Source organism: Canis lupus, chromosome 16 (assembly GCF_048164855.1).
Source record: "Canis lupus baileyi chromosome 16, mCanLup2.hap1, whole genome shotgun sequence".
Taxonomy (NCBI): domain Eukaryota; kingdom Metazoa; phylum Chordata; class Mammalia; order Carnivora; family Canidae; genus Canis; species Canis lupus.
In genome coordinates this window covers 42,288,126-42,309,530 of record NC_132853.1, presented here as the reverse complement: position 1 = coordinate 42,309,530, position 21,405 = coordinate 42,288,126, and the positions used below count along the sequence as shown (strand labels likewise).

The 21,405-nt window shown below is 42.5% G+C and overlaps 2 protein-coding genes across 13 annotated transcripts in view; one reads left to right on the top strand and one right to left on the bottom strand.

The window, feature by feature from the left end:
- Window positions 1-16,445, bottom strand: part of LOC140606855 (uncharacterized) — a 32,385-nt gene extending 15,940 nt beyond the window's left edge. For both annotated transcript variants that reach the window (XM_072780872.1, XM_072780871.1), the window contains exon 1: window positions 15,171-16,445. In XM_072780872.1, coding sequence (XP_072636973.1) covers window positions 15,171-15,443 — 273 coding nt within the window. In that variant the 5' untranslated portion in view covers window positions 15,444-16,445. The remainder of the gene's footprint in view (window positions 1-15,170) is intronic.
- The window catches only part of GPATCH8 (G-patch domain containing 8), a 117,683-nt gene continuing 110,964 nt past the window's right edge, over window positions 14,687-21,405 (top strand). For 4 of the 11 annotated variants that reach the window (XM_072780844.1, XM_072780842.1, XM_072780850.1 and 1 more), the window contains exon 1: window positions 14,687-14,973. In XM_072780844.1, coding sequence (XP_072636945.1) covers window positions 14,929-14,973 — 45 coding nt within the window. In that variant the 5' untranslated portion in view covers window positions 14,687-14,928. The remainder of the gene's footprint in view (window positions 14,974-21,405) is intronic. The other 7 variants (XM_072780851.1, XM_072780846.1, XM_072780848.1 and 4 more) reach the window with 5 other exon arrangements.

Here is a 21,405-nt window from a genome sequence, read left to right as displayed (position 1 = left end):
GGCGCGATCCAAAGGCCGAAACTGGACGCAGCAAACAACCTCCCCTCCCCCCCCGTCCCTTCTCCCCTTGGGTCCCCTGCTAAAGGCGATACCTACCAAACTCCGGTTTCGAGTCCAGCGTTTCTTGCCTGATTAGTCTTTGCACTTGCTGTACCACCTTTTGAGATGCTCTGGCTTTCAGTCGCTCTCCTAACCAACAGTCCTCGGCTCAAAAAAAAAAAATTGGGGGCGGGGGACGCCTGGGTGGTTCTGTGGTTGAGCATCTACCTTCGGCTCAGCTGTCCCTCGTCTGGCTCCCTGCATGGAGCCTGCTTCTCCCTCTGCCTGTGTGTCTATGCCTCTCTCTGTGTGTCTCTCATGAATAAATAAATAAATAAAATCTTTTAAAAAATTAAAAATAAAGATTTTATTTATTTATTTAGACTCCTAGGTGGAGTTTTTTAAATAAAATCTTTTTTTTTAAGATTTTATTTATTTATTCATGAGAGACACAGAGAGAGAGGGAGGCAGAGACATAGGCAGAGGGAGAAGCAGGCTCCATGCAAGGAGCCTGACGTGAAACTTGATCCTGGGACTCCAGGATCAAGCTCTGGGCTGAAAGTGGTGCTAAACCGCTGAGCTACCCGGGCTGCCCAAAATAAAATCTTATTTATTTATTTATTTATTTATTTATTTATTATGATAGTCACAGAGAGAGAGAGAGAGAGAGAGGCAGAGACATAAGCAGAGGGAGAAGCAGGCTCCATGCACCAGGAGCCCGATGTGGGATTCGATCCCGGGTCTCCAGGATCGCGCCCTGGGCCAAAGGCAGGCGCCAAACCGCTGCGCCACCCAGGGAACCCTGCCCAAAAAAAAATCTTAAAAAAATTTTTTTTGAACTGGTTACAATGTTCTTAAACTTTATATATGATAATGAGTGCCCAGAAAAGTATGAGAAAGAACAGTGAAGAAGTACTTGCCTTACCAAGTGTGAGAACAAACCATGAAGACCATAATTAAAGTGACAACGCATTGATATGGGTATTGACAAATCGATCAGAACGGAATAGAGAATCCAAATATAAGTCCCAAATATATGAAATTCTTTTTTTTTTTTTTAAGATTTTATTTATTCATGAGAGACACAGAGACACACAGGCAGAGGAAGAAGCAGGCTCCATGCAGGGAGCCCGACATGGGACTCGATCCCAGGTCTCCAAGACCAGGCCCTGGGCTGAAGGCGGTGCTAAACTGCTGAGCCACCAGGCTGCCCCTGAAATTCTAATATATAACATAATGAGTGGTTTAATTGATTGGGAAAAATATATAATTGATTTTGCAATCGTAGGCTTTCCAAATGAAAGCAAATAAAAGTTTTATCTTAAATGCAACAATAAACTTTAGATGGATTAAAATTTTATTTTATTTTTAAAGATTTTATTTATTTGTTCATGAGAGACACACAGAGAGAGGCCGAAACATAGGCAGAGGGAAAAGCAGGCTCCCTGTGTGGAGGCGGATGTAAGACTTGATCCCAGGACCTTGGGATCATGACCTGAGCCAAAGGCAGACACTCAACCACTGAGCCATCCAGGTGCCCCGGATTAAAATTTTAAATGTAAACAATAAATTCAGGTCATAGCTAGTAGATAAGTTCTGGAGCTCTCATGCACAAAATAGTTACTGTAGTCAATAATACTGTGTTATATAAACTACCAAGTTGCTAAAAGATTAAATCTTAACTGTTCTCAACTCAAAAAGAAATGATAAATATGTGCTATGTTAGGGTGTTAGCTAACATTACTGTACTAATCATATTAATTATATATATCAAGCCAACACATTGGACACCTTAAATTTATAGTTATATGTCTATTATATCTAAAAAAAAAAACCCATAAAATCTTGTATGAAAATCTAGGAGCCTGCATATATGATGTAAGAGTAAGAAAATATTAACCAAGATTGAAAATCAGAAGCTGTAACAGAAAAACAAATATTTGACTGTGTAAAAGTTAAAATGATCATTGTGTAATTATATGTATGTCAAATTATCATGCTGCATACCTTAAAATTATACAATGTGATATATCAATTACATCACAGTAAAGCGGGAAACAAAGTTAAAATGTTTACTGGATGGGAAAATAGAACATAAACACAGGTAAATGGTAGATTTAGGAAAAAAATTCATAATACAAATGGCAAATCATGGGTTAACAGCTCTACTATGCAAAAAGATTTTACAAATCCACAAGAAAAAGACAACATGGTAGAAAAATGGCAAGGTCATGAATAGGCAATTCTCGGAAAAACAGTAATTTTTAAAAGACTCAGATTCATAGTACAGAGGGAAATGAAACAACAAGTAACAATAAGTTGTCACTTTATAATCACCAGACTAGCCAAAATTAAAAGGAGCAAAGACCCCACTTCCTGGCAGGATTATGGAGAAAGGTGCACTCTCTTGTATCATTGGATATTATTGAGCAAAGGAGGTGATGCATCCTCTCTGGAGAGTAACCCGGCAACATCTATTACAATAAAAAACCCTTCTTTAACTGAGCAATTCCACTCTTGGGAATTTATCCCGCGGAAATACAATCACCGACACATAGCAACAAGCATACAAGGATGCTCAGTGTAGCATTAGTTGCAAAGACACTGGAAACAGAGTGAATGCCAAACAGTGAATGGTTGAACAAATGGTGACAATGGCATATTATGCAGTCTTTTAAAAAAAATCAGAGCTGTAGCGATTGTCTTTAAAACTACCAACCAAATATTCCATATACCTTTATATGTGTGTGTATACAATTATATGAGCATTAAAAAAATGGATGAATACAAACTTGGTTGTAGATGGTTGGGGGGAAAGGAGAGGGAAAGCCAAGTTTTATTTTTTATTTTTTTATTTTTTTTATTTTTTTTAATTTTTTAAAATTTTTATTTATTTATGATAGTCACAGAGAGAGAGAGAGAGAGGCAGAGACATAGGCAGAGGGAGAGGGAGAAGCAGGCTCCATGCACCGGGAGCCCGACATGGGACTCGATCCCGGGTCTCCAGGATCGCGCCCTGGGCCAAAGGCAGGCGCCAAACCGCTGCGCCACCCAGGGATCCCCCAAGTTTTAAAAAAAGACAAATAAGGGGATCCCTGGGTGGCGCAGCGGTTTGGCCCCTGCCTTTGGCCCAGGGTGCGATCCTGGAGTCCCGGGATCGAGTCCCGGGATCGAGTCCTGCATCGGGCTCCTGGCATGGAGCCTGCTTCTCCGTCCTCCTGTGTCTCTGCCTCTCTCTCTCTCTCTCTATGTCTATCATAAATAAATAAATCTTAAAAAAAAAAGACAAATAAGATTCTTTAAAAAGGGGGAAGATTTGGAAGATATTACACTGAAGTATCTAGGTAAAATTTTTATGCTGATATGTGGAAAAAATAAACAAAAATAAAGAGAGAAGAAAAAATAGGAAAAAAATCTATTTCAGATCCTCAACATCTTCTATTACATCTTCCCCTGTCAAGGAGAGGGGAATAAACTCTTTGGAGTTGCACCTCTGAACCCACATTGTGCTTTTTCTCCCCCAGATTTATTTATTTGAGAGAAAGAGCAAGCATTCATCCATATGCAGGAGCAGGAAAGAGGGGCAGAGTCTTAAGCATACTCCATGGTGAATGCGGAGCCCCAGGCAGGGCTCGATGCAGGGCTCAATCCCACAACTCTGAGATCACAGCCCTGAGATCATGATCCAAGTGGAAACCAAGAGTCAGGTGTCCAACAGACTGCACCACCCAGGCACCCCGCACACTGTGCTTCTTATAGGCTCCTTCCTATCCCTACACCTGACCGGTGGACATTAATAATTCTACCTAATGTCTGTCTACCCCCTCAGGACTGAGGGGAAGGTCCTGGAGGTCACTGGGCGGTCCTGGAGGTCACAGGTCATTCTTCCTAAATGTCCTAGCACAGGTAATCCCTAGGTTAAATATTCAGTAAGTCTCACTAAGTGATTGTTTAATCACTCAGCCTAAAAAATCTGCAGAGGGAAGGAGGATGCCTTGGCCCCTTGCCTTGTAGAAATTCTTAGAACAGTTGGCTTCAAATTTTCATGAACATCAGAATCATGTTTGGGGGCGGGGTATTATTTTGATTTGGCAGAACTGGAATGGAGCACCACAGTTTGCATTTTTAATAAACACTCCCGTGTTAGTCTGATCCCGTTTTAAGACTCTCCTCTAAAGTCAAGATCCACATAGAGAATTGATTTTTCTTCATCTCCACTTAAATTCTGAGTATCTCAGACTAGCATGTCTAGAGTGCAACTCTTGGGGCGCCTGGCTGGCTCAGTCAGCAGAGTGTGTGACTCTTGATACCAGGGCTGTGGCTTCGAGCCCCATGTTGGGTGTAGAGATTACTTACTTAAAAATAAAATCTTTAGGATGCCTGGGTGGTTTAGTCCATTAAGCATCTGTCTTCTGCTCAGGTCATGATCCCAGGGTCCTATGAATGAGTCCTGCATTGGGCTCCTTGCTCAGCGAGAAGCCTGCTTCTCTCTCTGCCTGCAGCTCCCCCTTCTTGTGCACTCACTCTCTCTCTCTGACAAATAAATAAAAACAAAATATTTTTTTAAGAATAATAAAATCTGGGCAGCCCCAGTGGCGCAGCGGTTTGGCGCCACCTGCAGCCTGGGGTGTGATCCTGGGGACCTGGGATTGAGTCCCATGTCAGGCTCCCTGCATGGAGCCTGCTTCTCCCTCTGCCTGTGTCTCTGCCTCTCAGTCTCCCTCTATCTTTGAATAAAATATATAAATTTTTTAAAAAAATAAAAATAATAATAAAATATTTTTTGTTTTTGTTGTTGTTTTAAAGATTTTATTTATTTATTCATGAGAGACACACAGAGAGAGGCAGAGACACAGGCAGAGGGAGAAGCAGGCTCCATACAGGGAACCTGATGCGGAACTCGATCCCAGGTCCCCAGGATCACACCCTGAGCCAAAGGCAGACACTCAACCGCTGAGCCAGCCAGGCATCCCAATAAAATCTTTAAATAAACAAAAGAGCAACACTTGATACCCTCCCAAATTTGTCCACCAATCACACAACCTTCCCAGTTTCAGCAAATGATTCCACATTCCACCTACTTACTCAAACCAGGAACCCAGAAGTCATTTTTTGTAAACAATCTCTGTACCTGATGAGGTGGGGCTCAAACTCATGACCCCGAGATCAAAAGTCACATGCTCTACTGACTTAGCCAGCTGGTAGCCTCTGGAACTCACTCTTGATTCCACCCTTTTCCTCATCCTCAACATCTCATCCCTTATATTCTTGCCCATTCTTCTTCAAAACACATCTTACATTGCCTTCTCTCTGTCTCTACTGCCATCATCTTAGTCCAGATGGTCATCCTGGAGTTTACTGTACTGGCAGCTTATTTGATTTCCACTTCCACCCTTGCCCCCTTACAATCTGTACTTTACACAGGCAATGATGGATCTTATTTATTTATTTATTTATTTATTTATTTATTTATTTATTTATTTTTATTATTATTATTTTTTAAGTAAGCTCTACACCCAGTGTGGGGCTTGAACTCACAACCCTGAGATCAAGGGTCACAGGAGTTACATGCTCTATGGACTGAGCCAGCCAGGCTCCGCTGGCAGATCCTGAAAATGTAAGTAAGATCGCATTGCTCCTTCTCCTCAAATCTGTCAAAGATTTCCCTTGTGTGTGAAGTAAGGTCCAGCTCCTTGCCATGACTTCAAGGACTCCCTCGGTGAGGTGGTCTCTGCTTCCCTTTCCATTTCACTTCTAAATCCTCTCTCCCCCCCACCCCCCTCCCCGTGGTCCCTCTAACCTGGACTGGCTACAGGGCCCAGTGGAAAATGCAAATGTGGGGCACTTACTCAAAAGTTGTTAAGGGGGGAAAAAAAAAGAAAAAAAAAGCAATCCCTGGGTGGCTCAGCAGTTTAGCGCCTGCCTTTGGCCCAGGGCTTGGTTCTGGGGTCCCAGGATGGAGTCCTGCCTCGGGCTCCCAGCATGGGGCCTGCTTCTCCCTCTGCCTGTGTCTCTGCCTCTCTTTCTCTCTCTGTGTGTGTCTATCATGAACAACTAAATAAATAAATCTTAAAAAAAAAAAAAAAAAGTTGTTAAGGGCAGCCTGGGTGGCTCTACGGTTTAGCGCCACCTTCAGTCCAGGGCGTGATCCTGGAGACCTGGGATGGAATCCCATGTTGGGCTCCCTGCATGGAGCCTGCTTCTCCCTCTGCCTGTGTCTCTGTCTCTCTCTCTCTCTGTGTCTCTCATGAATAAATATATATTTTTCTTAATTTTTATTTATTTATGATAGTCACAGAGAGAGAGAGAGGCGCAGAGACACAGGCAGAGGGAGAAGCAGGCTCCATGCACCGGGAGCCCGATGTGGGATTCGATCCCAGGTCTCCAGGATCGCGCCCTAGGCCAAAGGCAGGCGCCAAACCGCTGCGCCACCCAGGGATCCCCTCTCATGAATAAATAAATAAAATCTTTAAAAAAAGTTAAGGGGTACCTCCGTGGCTCAGTGGTTGAGCATCTGCCTTCTGCTCAGGGTGTGATCCTAGAGTCCTGGGATCGAGTCCCACAACAGGCTCCCTGCAGGGAGCCTGCTTCTCCCTCTGCCTATGTCTGCCTCTCTCTCTATGTCTCTCATGAATAAATAAATAAAATCTTTAAAAGTAAAATAAAATAAAATAAAATAAATTTAAAAAAATAATAAAAAGTTAAGAATTTCAAGATGTAGGGCTGCCCGGGTAGCTCAGTAGGTTAAGCGTCTGCCTTGTGCTCAAGTCATGATCCCAGGGTCCTGGGATCGAGTTTCACATTGGGCTCCTTGCTCAGTGAGGAGCTCCTTGCTCCTTGCTCCTTGCTCTGTTTCTCCCTCTCCCTCTGCTCCTCCCTTTCACCCCACTTGTGCATGTAAACTGTCTCTCTCTCTCTCTCAAATGAATAAATAAAATCTAAAAAAAAAAAAAAAAAGAATTTCAAGATGTAACAGTTAAAGCAAGGGTGGGTTAAACCAAGTGTGGAGCATTAACCCAGGGTGGAGCCCTTCTGAGTACAGAGCCTCGTGCTACCAGCCCTGCCTCTGCCTGGAACTGTCTGCCCCAGTTTATAATACCCAGGTCTCAGCTCAAATGTCACCTCTTCAGAATTGTCGTTGAATTTAAAGTAGCTTCACCCAGTTCCTCTCAATCACATCTCCCTGTATCCCATCACTGGGTGTTAATATCTCCTCTGCATCTGGCCATGTCTGAAATGATCTCATTTGTTTTCTTGTGTCTTGTGTCTCTCCCCACTTCCCTGACTGCCAGAACAGAAGCTCAATGAAGGACCTTTCCTGCCAAGTCACTCTTGTATCTCCAGCACACAGAGCAGGGCTACTGCGGACTAGGCACGCAATAAATGTTTCATGAATAAAGGAATAAATATGCTGAAGAATGCCCCCCAGGACGCTGATAGCCACCTACCATAGAGGAGTCCTACAACCAGCAGTGGCTTTTCAAAAATTTATTTAAATTATTTTTTTAAAGATTAAAATTTTTGGGGTAGCCCCGGTGGTGCAGCGGTTTAGCGCCGCCTGCAGCCCAGGGCATGATCCTGGAGACCCTTGATCAAGTCCCACGTCAGGCTCTCTGCATGGAGCCTGCTTCTCCCTCTGCCTGTGTCTCTGCCTCTCTCTCTCTGTCTCTATGAGTAAATAAATAAAATCTTAAAAAAAAAAGATTATTATTTTTTTTTAATTAAGTGAACTCTATCCCCAACATAGGGCTCGAACTCAACCCTGAGATCAAGTCACATACTACCAACTGAGCCAGCCAGGCGCTTCCTATTTTTTTTTTCCTTGAGTTGCATTTAAATGCCTTTGGGCATTTCAAAAACCAAAGGCTGCTTTCTTTCCACTGGCTTAAATTCTATGCCAATCCACACACTTGAGTTCCTGTCTTTGCTATGTGTGGGCAGGGATGAACACCTCACATTTGAATCTTAGTAGTTGTGTGATCAAGAACAAGTTATTTGACCTCTCTGAGCCTTTCCTCTTCATCTGCCCAGTGAGGATAATTATGCTATCAACTAGTTGGATCATTTTGAGATTAAATGAAATAACACCCATGAATTGGTTGCATATACTAAGAATGTAGAATAAGAGTTGCTGTTATTAGTTAAAGAGAGGCAGTGGTGAAATGGGAAAGACAGGGGTTCTGGTTCTAGCTCTTTACCTACTACATGCATGACCTTGGCCAAGTGACTCTACCTGCCTTAGTCTCCATGTCCTCTTCCACAAAATGGGGGAAGCAATCCAGTGACGGCTATTTTACAGTATTGGTGGGATTATCAGAGAAAGTTTGAGATGAAGGTAGGAGTTACTCTTATGTTTCCCTGAAGGAGCAGTGGGAGGGAGCCATAGGAGGGGCCCTGGGACAGGGTAGCCCTCACGCAGCTACCAGGGGTCTGCTCTCCCTCACATGGCATCCAGGACTCCTCAGGAAACATAGGACCCAAACAGAGACAGCTCTTGGTTTCACCATCCGAGATGCCTCTCTCCATGATGAGAAAGGAGCAAAAGTCTGATTTCACAGATAAGCGGGGCACCTTCCCCTAACCATATAAAACCCAACAAACAGATAAATAAATAAAATAGCTAACCTAGCTAATCTTTGCCTTCCAAAATGTGCAGGTTCCAGCTGATGGAATTCAGGACACGCTACCTCCAAATATGGCACTATGACATATTGAATATTTTCAGCTAAAGGACTCCAGGAAACAGCAGATTGACAAAGGGCTTTCTGATGTCCTGAAGTGGGTCATAAAACTGTCACGTGAGAAGTGCTCTCTCTCTACTTGGAGGAAAGAAGCACCCTTATCTCTGAAGACTGAGGGATATCAGGAGGAATCTGAATGAACAGGCCTTGCTACATTTCTCTCACTTTATATTATTTACTTCATGCTCTTTATCCTATCATATCTTTCTACAACGTTCTCCCCTTCATCAAACCTAGCATAAAATCACTCAGGCTTAACTATTTCTTTAGGTCTTCCTTTCCTTATGAAGACTCCTGTGTCACTTAAGACTCACATTAAATAAATCTGTATGCTTTTTCCTCTTGTTGATCTGCCTTTTGTTATAGGAGAGAACTCTAAAAGGTAGAGGAAAATATGTTTCCCTTCTCCTTACATGGCCTCCTGCCCATACTGAGCAACCTTCCACTCTTGCAGGCTGTGGGACTCATTGATCAGTCCCACTCTTAGTGTCTGATCTTGGGTGATGGTGGGTGTGTGAAGGTCTGGAGTGAAGGAAGGCCTCCTAAGCCTGTCCCAGCTCTTTCCTACTTTGCTTTTGGTGCCTTGACCCTTTCCTGCTCTCATCAGCCATCAGCTCCAGCCTCCATAGTGCTGAGCTTTCCCTATGCCAGTTCCCACTGGACACATGTCTAGTATGGTATCAGGGAGTAGAGGTTTAGAGGTGGGGCTCTTGATCCCAGCAGATCCTGTTTTAACCCAGACTCCACTTCTTACTAGGAGTTTTGCCTTGGATAAATTCATACAAGCCTCAGTTTCTTCACTTGGAATATGGGGGAAAAAAGCTTATCATTTATCATAGTACCTACTTTGTAGGGTGACTGTGAGCATGCATGTGAGGCTATTAGCATGGTGCATGAATGGCACATAACCCTCCTCCCCCACCGCTAAAGGTTGCTAAATAGGGATAAACTTTTAAAATATCTAACAATGGTTCTCCCTGGCTAAATATAGAACAATCTGAGTATCGGATTGTTAGGGTCCATTTTCTATGTTGTCTTATCCCTCCAATAAGTGAAAGACCAGAGAATTGGCTGCTGTGGACGTTTTTTTAAATCACCAAGTTGAACTTTTGTTTTTAATGAAAATAATGCCTATTCATAGAATAAAAAGTTAAACTACTCTACATGACTTTTTATGGAAAATGGCTGTCCTTTCCCTTAGTTCATTTTATCCCTAATTCTTATTGTTTAGAGGTAGCTGCTTTCAACTCTTTTAGCTCTGTCTTCCTTATTTTTAATCATGCCTATTTCCAGTATTTCTTAGTTTTATTTATTTATTTATTTATTTATTTATTTATTTATTTAGATTTTATTTATTTATTCATGACAGACACAGAGAGAGGCAGAGACAGAGGCAGAGGGAGAAGCAGGCTCCATGCAGGGAGCCCGACACGGGACTTGATTCTGGGTCCCCAGGGGTCAGGCCCTGGGCTGAAGGCAGTGCTAAACCGCTGAGCCACCGGGGCTGCCCTATTTCTTAGTTTTTTTGTTTTTTTTTTTTAAGATTTTATTATTTATTTATTCATGAGAGACCTAGAGAGAGAGAGAGAGTGAGAGAGAGGCAGAGACGCAGACAGAGGGAGAAGCAGGCTCCATGCAGGGAGCCCGATGTGGGATTTGATCCCAGGACTCCAGGATCACGCCCTGGACCAAAGGCAGGTGCTAAACCGCTGAGCCACCCAGGGGTCCCCCTATTTCTTAGTTTTAAATAATATGCTCATACTAGTATTTCTTGATTGTTTTTCAAATGTAGACACTATTGGGATGCCTGGGTGGCTTAGCAGTTGAGTGTCTGCCTTCGGTTCAGGGAGTGATCCTGGGATCTGGGATCGAGTCCCACATCGGGCTCTTTGCAGGGAGCCTGCTTCTCCTTCTGCCTGTGTCTCTGCCTTTCTCTCTCTGTGTCTCTCATGAATAAATAAAATCCTTAAAAAATGTAGACATTATCTATTGAGTTACTATTGAGCAGAGGATGTAAATCTCTCAAGCTATTCCTCTTTCCTATACCCTCACTATATATTTTTGTTAAACATTTTTGTTAGACCAATATTCAGTTTTTATATGATTGTGATTGTAAATATTTTTCACAGTTAAGCCATGTTATAGAGTAAGATTACCATCATTAGATTTTTTTTCCTTATGAGGCAGGCGGCTGGCTCAGTCAGTAGTAGAGTCTGTGACTCTTAATCTCGGAGTTGTGAGTTTGAGCCCCATATTGGATGTGGAGATTGCTTAAAAAATTAAAATCTTTTTAAAAAGATTTTATTTATTTATTTATTCATGAGAGACACACACACACAGAGAGAGGACTAAAAAGACCCAATCTAGATGAATACAGGAGGACGCAGGAGAACAGAGGCCCCAGGAAGGTGGTTGCCAAGCCAGAAAGAAACCCAATGGAACACTAGTGGGTCTGAAAGACTCTATATAGTCAGCTTGGGAAATCTCTTCACTTCTTTCTCAGGTTGGATCTCTGACTTGTGGATCTCAAGTCTCTTTTCTTTTCTTTTCTTTTTTCTTTTCTTTCTTTTCTTTTCTTTTCTTTTCTTTTCTTTTCTTTTTTCTTTTCTTTTCTTTTCTTCTTTCTTTCCTTTCTTTCTCCTTCCTTCCTTCCTTCCTTCCTTCCTTCCTTCCTTCCTTCCTTCCTTCCTTCTTTCTTTTTAGGTTTTATTTATTTATTTGACAGAGAGAGAGAGAGAGCACAAGCAGGTGGAGCAGCAGGCAGACAGAGAGGGAGAAGCTGGTTCCCTGCTGAGCAGGCTGCCTGATGTGGGGCTCAATCCCAGGACTCCAGGATCATGACCTGAGCTGAAGGCAGACACTTAACCGACTGAGCTACCCAGGTGCCCCTCCTATTTTTCTTCTATTCAAGAAATCTTTATTTAGTGTCTATTATGTGCCATTCATTATTCTAGGTGCTAGAGATATTGAAGGGAATAGAACTGAGAAAATTTCTGCTCTCATTCAGTTTACATTACATATTGGAAATTGCTAAGTACTATGGAGAGAAAATTAGGGAAAGAAGGTAGGAAGTTCAGAATACTGAGCTCCGTGATTTTAAATAGGTTGATCAGGGAAGATCTGAGAAACTAACATTCAGATAAAGACCAGAGGAGGAGGGGGCAAGCCATGTGGGTGGATATATCTGGGAAAGAATGAAGCAGGAAGAACAACATACATAGCTGACACAGGTGCAGGCCTATGAGATCAAGGTATGGCCTGGAGATCAGTGTGCCCAGAGAGGAGGGACACAGCCGGCATGAAGAATGAGGTCTGAAAGGTGAAGTGATGGCCTTTAGTGTGAATGACAGGAAAAGCCACTGGAGTGTTGTAGCAGAGGACTAATGCAATCTGACCTTGTGATAGGATCACCATGGTTCCTCTGAAGACTGTAGGGGGTCAGGGTGGAAGCAGAACACTTAGCAGCTATTGCCATGATTAAGGAGAAAATAAAGGTGGCTTGGACGAGGCTGTCTTTTTATTGTTTTCTGGGAGATTTCTGTAATTTTATTTCCTAACCCTTCTATTGAATTCTTCATCTCTGCTTAAGGAATTTTTAAAAAAAGATTAAAAAAAAAGATTTTATTTATTTATTCATGAGAGACAGAGAGAGTCGGAGACACAGGCAGAGGGAGAAGCAGGCTCCATGGAGGGAGCCCTATGGAGGACTCGATTCCCAGACGGTGGGATCACGCCCTGAGCCAAAGGCAGACGCCTAACCACTGAGTCAACCAGGCGTCCCTCTGCTTAAGACATTTTAACTTTCAAAAGTTACTTCTTAATCTCCGAGTATTCTTTTTTCTTTTTTTGGCATCTGATGCTTCCTGATGTGGTCCCTTGTTTCCTGAGGTAATTTCATATCTTTGTGGATATCAATTATAATTTTTTAATGGATTTTTTAATTACTTCTATTATCTGTGGTTCCTCTGAATTCCCCTTGCTGTTTTTTGTCTTGTTTTTGGGGGTGGGGGTATTTCTGTCTTACAGGTTTCTTTCAATGATTATCTTTGGCTGTCCATTCATACATAAGAGCTGAGTGGAAGCTCTGTGTGGATGGGGTGGTGACAGGCTTTTTTGCGGGATATCTGGGCTGGAACATGACTTTTATATGTTGGGGAGACTCCACTCCACTCCCATTTTGGTTTGTGTAAACTTTTTCCCATTGAGCTGGAAAAAGCTAAAGTTAGTGAAGCCTAACTCTGACCAGAATGTTAGCTTTTACCAATCTTCTCATTTACAGCCTGGTACCTCTTTCCGTATCTATGCCAGATATGTGAGAATCTCTTTGTTCAGTCTTTTCAGAGGAGAACCCTCCAGTTTACTACCTGGATGGAAAAGGATTTAGAGTCTGACTGTTTCCTAAACTGCCTTCTAACAAGCCCTGTTTTCGACTCCATCTACACCCTCATCTTGGTATCTAGTGATTCTAGTTCCTGAACCTTAGGGGTACACCTTAACAGTAGTTGATTTGTTTCCTGGCTTCCCCCCTCTAGGACTTTGTTTTCTCTATTTTGCTAAAGCCATTTCCATTTATCTGTGCTCTCCAGGCTCCAAAATGTTTTTGTTTTTTTCTAAGATTTTATTTTTAAGTAATCTCTACACCCAATGTAGGACTTGAATTCATAAGCCCTTGATCAAGAGTCGCATGCTCTATGGAGTGAGCCAGCCAGGAACCCCCTACCTCCAGCTTCCAAAATGTTGACACCTCTTGCCTACTGTTGTACCTTCTTCAGGTCTCTTTGTCCATGTCTTTCTCATTCTTTAACTGTCATTTTAGTAGGGTTAGGTGAGGGAGAAGAGGTAAACCTGTCCAGTGTATCCATGTGATTCAACCTGCCATTTACCCTCAACTCTCTTTACAATGTTTTCAGTCTGTGTTCTGCCTCTACTTAGTTCTTTTCACTGCTTAAAATTGTATTCTGCTTAGACTAGGGGTTGGGTGAGGCAGAGAGTAACAAAGGAATATGAGATACACATCCTTCTTCCAAAAATGTACATTCCACTGGACTCTTTCAGGGGAGGGTAAGGGCTATTTTCCATTTTATGATTTCTGTCAACTACTCTTTTCAAAAGCAGGCAAGTCCTCATACCCCTCCCACGTGTTTTATGTATTTTGGCCAAGGGAGCTGGGTGGGGACCTCAGGAAAACCATAGGATGGAAAAATCTGAATCATAATCCACAGTCATTCCTGGGCAGGGGCAGTTGAGATTACCAAACTCGATTTCCTTATTTTATAAAAAGGAAACTGAAACCCAGAGAGCTTTAGTTGATTTGGATCACCTTTGGTCTCCTGAAAAATCTTTACTCTCATATCTCTTAGAAATGACAACTCTTAGCAGTCAAGGGGCCTGTGGGTCTAACGTTCCCTTTGCTCCAAAGCTGCAAGGGTAGGGGGTGGGGGTGGGGGGCTTGCCGCCTGCTGTTCCTCAAAGGCCAAAGGTCATCTCAGAGGTCTCATCACCGCACTGTTTTATTTTTTTGTAGCCCTCGTTAACATTTAAAATTACGCGATTATTTTTACTATGTATCTGATTTTCCCCCACTGGAATGTAAGCCCTATGACCGAAGGGGTCTTTCCCCGTCTCGTTTGCCATTTAATCCCCAGGGCAAACTGGGATTCGAAAAGGAAGCAGTCCCGCTCCAAAATCCGCGCTTCCAACCCGGACATTACATTGGTATTTAGTGAATAAGGCAGACGATGGGCTTCTGCACACCCAGGGAAACAAGAGGGCGAGAAAATAGATCGTAGCCGGGGAAAGCAGCAGGTGGAAAACACCCGGACCCCGGCGTATTGTGCCCCGTGACCTTTCTCTCCGGAAGCGCTTGCAGCTCCCCGGCACGAGTGCGCACGCGCGGCCACCGGGGTCGCTCTGGGCCGCGAGCGGAGAGGGGACTTAAGGAAAGGTTCCGCCTCCAGGGCCTAAAGGCGCCTGCGCCGGCGGGGCTCCTTTTTGGACGCGCTTTCTCGCTTCCTCCCTCCCTCGCCTGCGCGCGCTGGGTGGGCGTGGGAGGAGGCGGGGAACTGGGGAGGGGAGCGAGGGGGCGGGTGTCGCGGGAGGGAAGGAGCGAACCGGAGAGCGTCGTCCTGAGAGGAGTGAAGGCGGCAAAATGGCGGACCGCTTCTCCCGCTTCAACGAGGATCGAGACTTTCAGGTAAACACGGGCGTCGCCGAGAATCCGGGAAGGCGCTCGCAGAGCCGGGACCACCTCCTCCCCCGCTCCTAGCGCTTTTCCTTCCCAGCTCGGCTCCGGCTTACGAACCGGCTTGCTCTTCTCCCGCCTCCCAGTTCCTCAAGGGGCCTCCCAGCTTGAGGCGAGGCCGCATCCCCTCTCAGCTCGTATTCTCTTACCTGTGAAACTCCGGCCCCCGGGTTTGCGGCTTCGGCTTTGCTGGGGCGGGTTTCGGAAGCCTGGCCGGGCCGCAGACTCGGGACTGCGCTCCGCTCGGGTCCGCCGGGCCTGTGGAGGCGCCGGGCGGGCTCCCGGGGGAGAAGAGGGATGGGTCGGGAGGGCTTCGGGCTGGTGTTGCTGAGACCAGGGCTTCCGAGCCCCCCGGGTTTTGCTCGCAAGGCTCTTTTTCGGGTCGTCCTTCGTCTATCCTCAGTACGATAAGTCCCTTTCATTGTCTATTTCCTCACATGGGAAAAGGATGCTTGAGTTATCAGACGCCTTCTTGGTTGGTCGAACATTGAGATTTCCCTAGGCGTAAATGTTGCTGTTGTCATGAGGCCGTTCATCTTGCTTGGAAAAGAGTAAGTTAGAGGACTGTTGTCGATGGAAGCTTAGCCCCAAATCCTACCTCGAAAGATTTTTAACAAGTGTAATGATCATGGACTAACCTTTGAAGTGCGATAATTAGCGCCAGAAGCTCCCTTTTTCTTTCTTTAGTTGCAAACGCTGTATGGAAAAGTGTCCTTGTGATGGCAGGCATTACCGAGGAGCAAATAAAGGCTAAATTACAATAACTCGTCTTCCCGTTTAAGATACCTTCCTGTTGAGCATGGTTACTGCAGAAATCTCGGCGACTAAGAGGGATTTAGTAGAGGCTGGCTGATTCTAGAGTAAAATGCATCCTCAGAGTCTCAAACCACTGCATTACTACCGCATATCCTGGCAACAGCAATTTGGGTCAGGGGATGAACATCACAACTCAAGTTTTTATCCCGCTGCAGATCTTCCTCTCAGTCACACGGGATACTCTGGATATGTTTCAGAAGGCTGTTTGAAGGAGTTAAATTTTTCCGAGATGGGGTTGGTAAATAAACACGTAAAGAAAGCAGTTAAACAACAACAGTTCAGTGCGTAGAACGCTCCTCACAGAGAAGTTTTGCAGCAGTAAGGCATCTGGGGGCTGTTGAAAAAAGCCTTGTGATCTGCGCCTGCTGTATAGCTGCAGCCCAGTACAGAATCTCACGGCGGCTTAAGAGTATAATGCAGGTGCAGGGAAGTTGAAGTAGTTCTCTATAGCCATTTGCTCCCTGAGAGATTGTTTTTGTTTTTTCTTTTCTTTTTAGCGAGCATCCTAAAACGTGAGTAGGCTACAAGATGTGTGGGCTTTATTGGTAATCTTTAAAGAGACATGTTAACTAAAATCCTCAAGTGTTTTTCAGAGGAGAGAATTTCAAGGTGACCTAATAGAATTGAAAATAAATAATATGGACAATTAAGTTTTGAGGGAAAATGTCTGTCAACCACAGAATTTCAGCAGACTTAAACAGAATTTGCAAGGCCTTGAAAAAATTTGAAAACTGGTTGGCAGATTATGAATGCTGTCACCTGAAAAAAATTGAGAAAGCCTCTGCCTTTTCAAGTAAGATGATTTTCTCTTCTGATGCTTTAGTTGGGCTTATATGAAATCTGGTTGGTAGTCCTTTGAAGATAGTAGGTATATTTTACATTTATTTCCTGCTTGTATGTTGGAATAACCGACGCCAGTATTGGGTGAGCCAGGAATATGGTTTTCTAAAATTCAGCTGTCTTAATATTATGGGTAAAATAGGGTATTTGGAAAGAAAGCTTTTTAGACAATTATAAGATGTTAAAGTTTTTGTAAATTATCGATTAACATTTCTAAACATCCATTTATAAATAAAGTAGTCAACTACAATAAATTTAAAAATAAAAAATACTTAACATATTTTTTTTCTGGATGTTTTAGTAAAAGGATAAAGGTTGATTTTCATTAATGATGTCCTTCAATTTAAAGTTATTGGAGAGGAAATGTAATATCATGTTCCTGCATATAGTATATCTGGAACATTTTAAGGTTGGTTTATTAAAATTAAATGTGGCCTCCTTTTAAGGTTTTAAGTGATAAATGAGGTTGAAGCCATTGAATACACTTGAAAACAAATCCAGAGTAGATTTCCAAACAGTGCATGGATCCTGTTGCTTTAAAAGATCTTCTTACAGCACTAGAAATTCTTCTGTGCATTTTCTCTGGTAAGTTCTAGATGACTTCATTTTCTTTGCCTTGAATTTGGCAAGATGATTTGTAATTATAAAATTTCACTCTTTGCCAACTTACCATCACTTGCAAATTTTGGAGAGTTTGTGGTATCTTGAACTTAGTATTGAGTCAGAGGTGGATTCACTTATTTGTGAACACCTGAAGTTTTAAAGGTGTTTTGTGTAATATAGTGAGCATGCTATTGTGGCATGCTACCTATACCTATATTAATTGTGGCATGCTACCTGAAACACTTAGGAATATAAGGAGTAATCATTATTAGGGCAATAATTTAGCTTTATTTTAATAATAAACAGGTACCATTCTACAGGCTTTATGTGTATTGTAGTCTTCACAATAACCCTATGAGGTAGGTACTATTAACGCTCATTTTCAATTGAGGCAGCTGAGGCACAGAGTTAAAAAAAAAACTTAGCCAAGTACATACAGCTGATAGATACCAGAGCCTAGATCACACCCTGGCCCTTAAGATTCTTGAACCTGTGCTAATGACTGTTATCTCTACTGGCAATTACATATTTTATGTAACTGTAATTGAGTCATCAAATATGGAGGATAAATTTATAGATTACAAAGAACAAGTGAGCTTTTAGAGAGGTTATACAATTAGTTTTTACTTTGTTCTTTTTTGTCCAGAACTGTTTCTTGTTGGTCTCCCAAGGACTTAATAAGGAGACTTTTGACAGTGATGAGTTACACTATTATAGAGGATATATTGTTAATTGTTATTTTAGTTTAGACATTATTTTGTGTGATTTTTTAAAAAATATTTATTTATTTATTCATGAGAGAGAGAGAGTCAGAGACATAGGCAGAAAGAGAAGCAGGCTCCATGCAGGGAGCCTGATGTGTGGGACTTGATCCTGGGACTCCAGGATCATGCCCTGGACTGAAGGCAGGCGCTCAACCGCTGAGCCACCCAGGTGTCCCACATAAGTGATTTTTTTTTAATCTTTGGAAATCTTTGTTTAGGCTGATATATTTATGTATTTTTTTTAATGTTTTAAGTTTTGACTACTGCTTTAAGAATCTGACCTCAATTTCTGAATGAGATAGGACTTCTGCCTACATTTATCAGATTAAGGTGTATCACGGAAAATACGTAGTATAAGATACATCTGTGTTCAATTCTTTGAATTACAGGTTCCCTAAAGAAAGTTTTGTTTGTACAGAGATGTACAACCATAAGGTGTTAAGGTGGTTGTGCAGCTATTAATGGTGATGCTGCTGAATGCTGTGAGGAAATTCGTTCTTCAGTTTGTGTTTCTGCAGAGGACTGGTGATTTAAAGTAGCCACTCATTCTTGTTCTGAATGTATTTTGCATTAGCTTTTTAATAAAAAAGAGCTATGATAATAGATCAATGAATAATAGAATCAGGGGCATCTGGGTGGCTCAGTGGTTGAGTCTGCCTTCTGCTCACGTTATGGTCATGTGATCCTAGGATTTTTAATTTTTTTTTATTTTTTTTTTATTTTTTTTTATGATAGTCACAGAGAGAGAGAGAGGCAGAGACACAGGCAGAGGGAGAAGCAGGCCCCATGCACCGGGAGCCCGACATGGGATTCGATCCTGGGTCTCCAGGATCACGCCCTGGGCCAAAGGCAGGCGCCAAACCGCTGCGCCACCCAGGGATCCCTGATCCTAGGATTGAGTCCTGCATTGGGGTCCCCGTGGGGAGCCTGCTCCTCCCTCTGCCTATGTCTCTGTCTTTCTGTGTCTGTCATGAATAAATAAAATCTTTAAAAAAAATAAAAATTAAAAAATTTAAGAAATGAGTAATAAAATCAGAAGCAAACATCTTAAAATTCATAATAAAAATAAAATTACTCAAGGATTTTCTATAACCTTTTTTTTTTTTTTTTTAAAGATTTTATTTATTTATTCATGATAGTCACAGAGAGAGAGAGAGAGGCAGAGACACAAGCAGAGGGAGAAGCAGGCTCCATGCACCGGGAGCCCGACGTGGGATTCGATCCCGGGTCTCCAGGATCGCGCCCTGGGCCAAAGGCAGGCGCCAAACCGCTGCGCCACCCAGGGATCCCGATTTTCTATAATCTATGTAAGCATAATGGTAAATAGTAATGTCATGTATTTTTTTTTAAAGATTTAAAAAAATTTATTTATTGATGAGAGACAGACAGACACAGGCATAGGGAGAAGCAGGCTCCATGCAGGGAGCCTGAAGTAGGACTCGATCCCGGGTCTCAAGGATGATGCCCTGGGCTAAAGGCGGCGCTAAACCGCTGGGCTACTGGGGCTGCCCTCACGTATTATTTTTATATACTGTGTTTGAAAGATTCTTCTTAGTGTTTCATATATGATACCAGGATGCGACCTTCAGATGATTTTTAGTTGAGGCCATTAAATGAGAAGGCTGTAGTTTTAAAATACTTAGGTCACAGAAGCGTGCTCATATATTTTCTGTGTGGTATCTTGTAATAAAGTTGGCTTTCTAATGCAGACTTGTTGGAGATGACATATGGGCAAGAGTTCTAATCCCTGTTTCCTGAGTCTTCCATCATCTGGAAGAGATGGCCACTTACTGACAATCAATGTGTGCTTTGCTTGGGATACTGAAACTTATGCAAAATCATTACTACTCCCTTTCCCATACATATTATGATAAGTGGGAAGGATTGAAACCAAGGCTGTATTGATCTCAAAATACTGATGATAAATCAGCATGATTATTAGCAGATGGAAAATTATTAGTATATTTTCAGGTGTTCAAGAATTACTATGTAAGGTCAGCATTAGGGAAAGTTCTGATGGTGATTTGAAGGATAAAGAGTATATATTCGGGATCCCTGGGTGGCACAGCGGTTTGGCGCCTGCCTTTGGCCCAGGGCGCGATCCTGGAGACCCGGGATCGAATCCCACGTCGGGCTCCCGGTGCATGGAGCCTGCTTCTCCCTCTGCCTGTGTCTCTGCCTCTCTCTCTCTCTCTCTCTATCATAAATAAATAAAAATTTAAAAAAAAATATATATTCAAGGCAAAAGTACTTACAAAGGGATATTTCAAGGAATAACATCACGGAGAAAGGCATAAGATGCATTGGAGGGAGAATGGGGTTGGCAAGAATTGTGATCACAGGGCTTCATGTGATTGTATGCTTATTTGTTTTCAAAGTAGGCATTGAGACCAAGAAGAAGCAGATCTAGACAAATATACTCAGGCTGATTATTTATGGGGCTGTTCTGGTGCCATCAGCATTATAGAAAAATAGGTATCCCTATTGAAATCATTCTATTTTTTCTATACATATCACACAATTCTCAGAGTACTACAGAGGGTTTCATTTTTCACATTTTTGTAGGTCTTCATAATAAATTATATAACTAGAACTAAAACTTGTGACTTAGTGGGCACCTGGGTGGCTCAGCGGTTGAGCCATCTGCCTTTGGATCAGGGGGGCGTGATCGCCGGGGTCCTTGGATCAAGTCCCACATCGGGCTTCTCGCAGGGAGCCTGCTTCTCCCTCTGCCTGTGTCCCTGCCTTTCTCTGTGTGTCTCTCATGAATAAATAAATAAAATCTTTAAAAATAAAATAAAATTTGTGACTTAAAATTTTTTTAGACACATATAATTAGCTATACTGATTCTGCTGCTTCATAGCCGAGATATATTTCCATATAATTTCCATCTATTTGAGTACATGATAAAATGAAAAAAGGACAGTGCTTTCTTGTGGACAAGATGTTCATTTTCTGTGACACTTGGCTGGCTTAGTGTAGTATGTGATTCGATCTCAGGGTCATGAGTTCGAGCCCCACATTGTGGAGTCTGCTTAAAGAAAAAAAAATCATTTTCTGAAAAGGAATAGGAGTTCATGAGATCTTGAATTATGGATCTGAAACTCATGTAGAGATTTCATCTTTTTTTCTTGTGATTTAATAAGTTTCTAATATTTTATTAATGAAAATGGGTCCCAGCTTGAGGTAGACATCCAGTTCTTGAATCTATTAAAATTCCTTCCCTGAAACAGTTTGGTTTTGCTTGTATGTCTGGCATTAAATTTCTTTTCATATTAGCATCTCCATTTAGCATTGAGAGCTGACTCATGGTTAATTACCAAAGGAATTACAAATGACCACCACAAATACTGAAAGGAG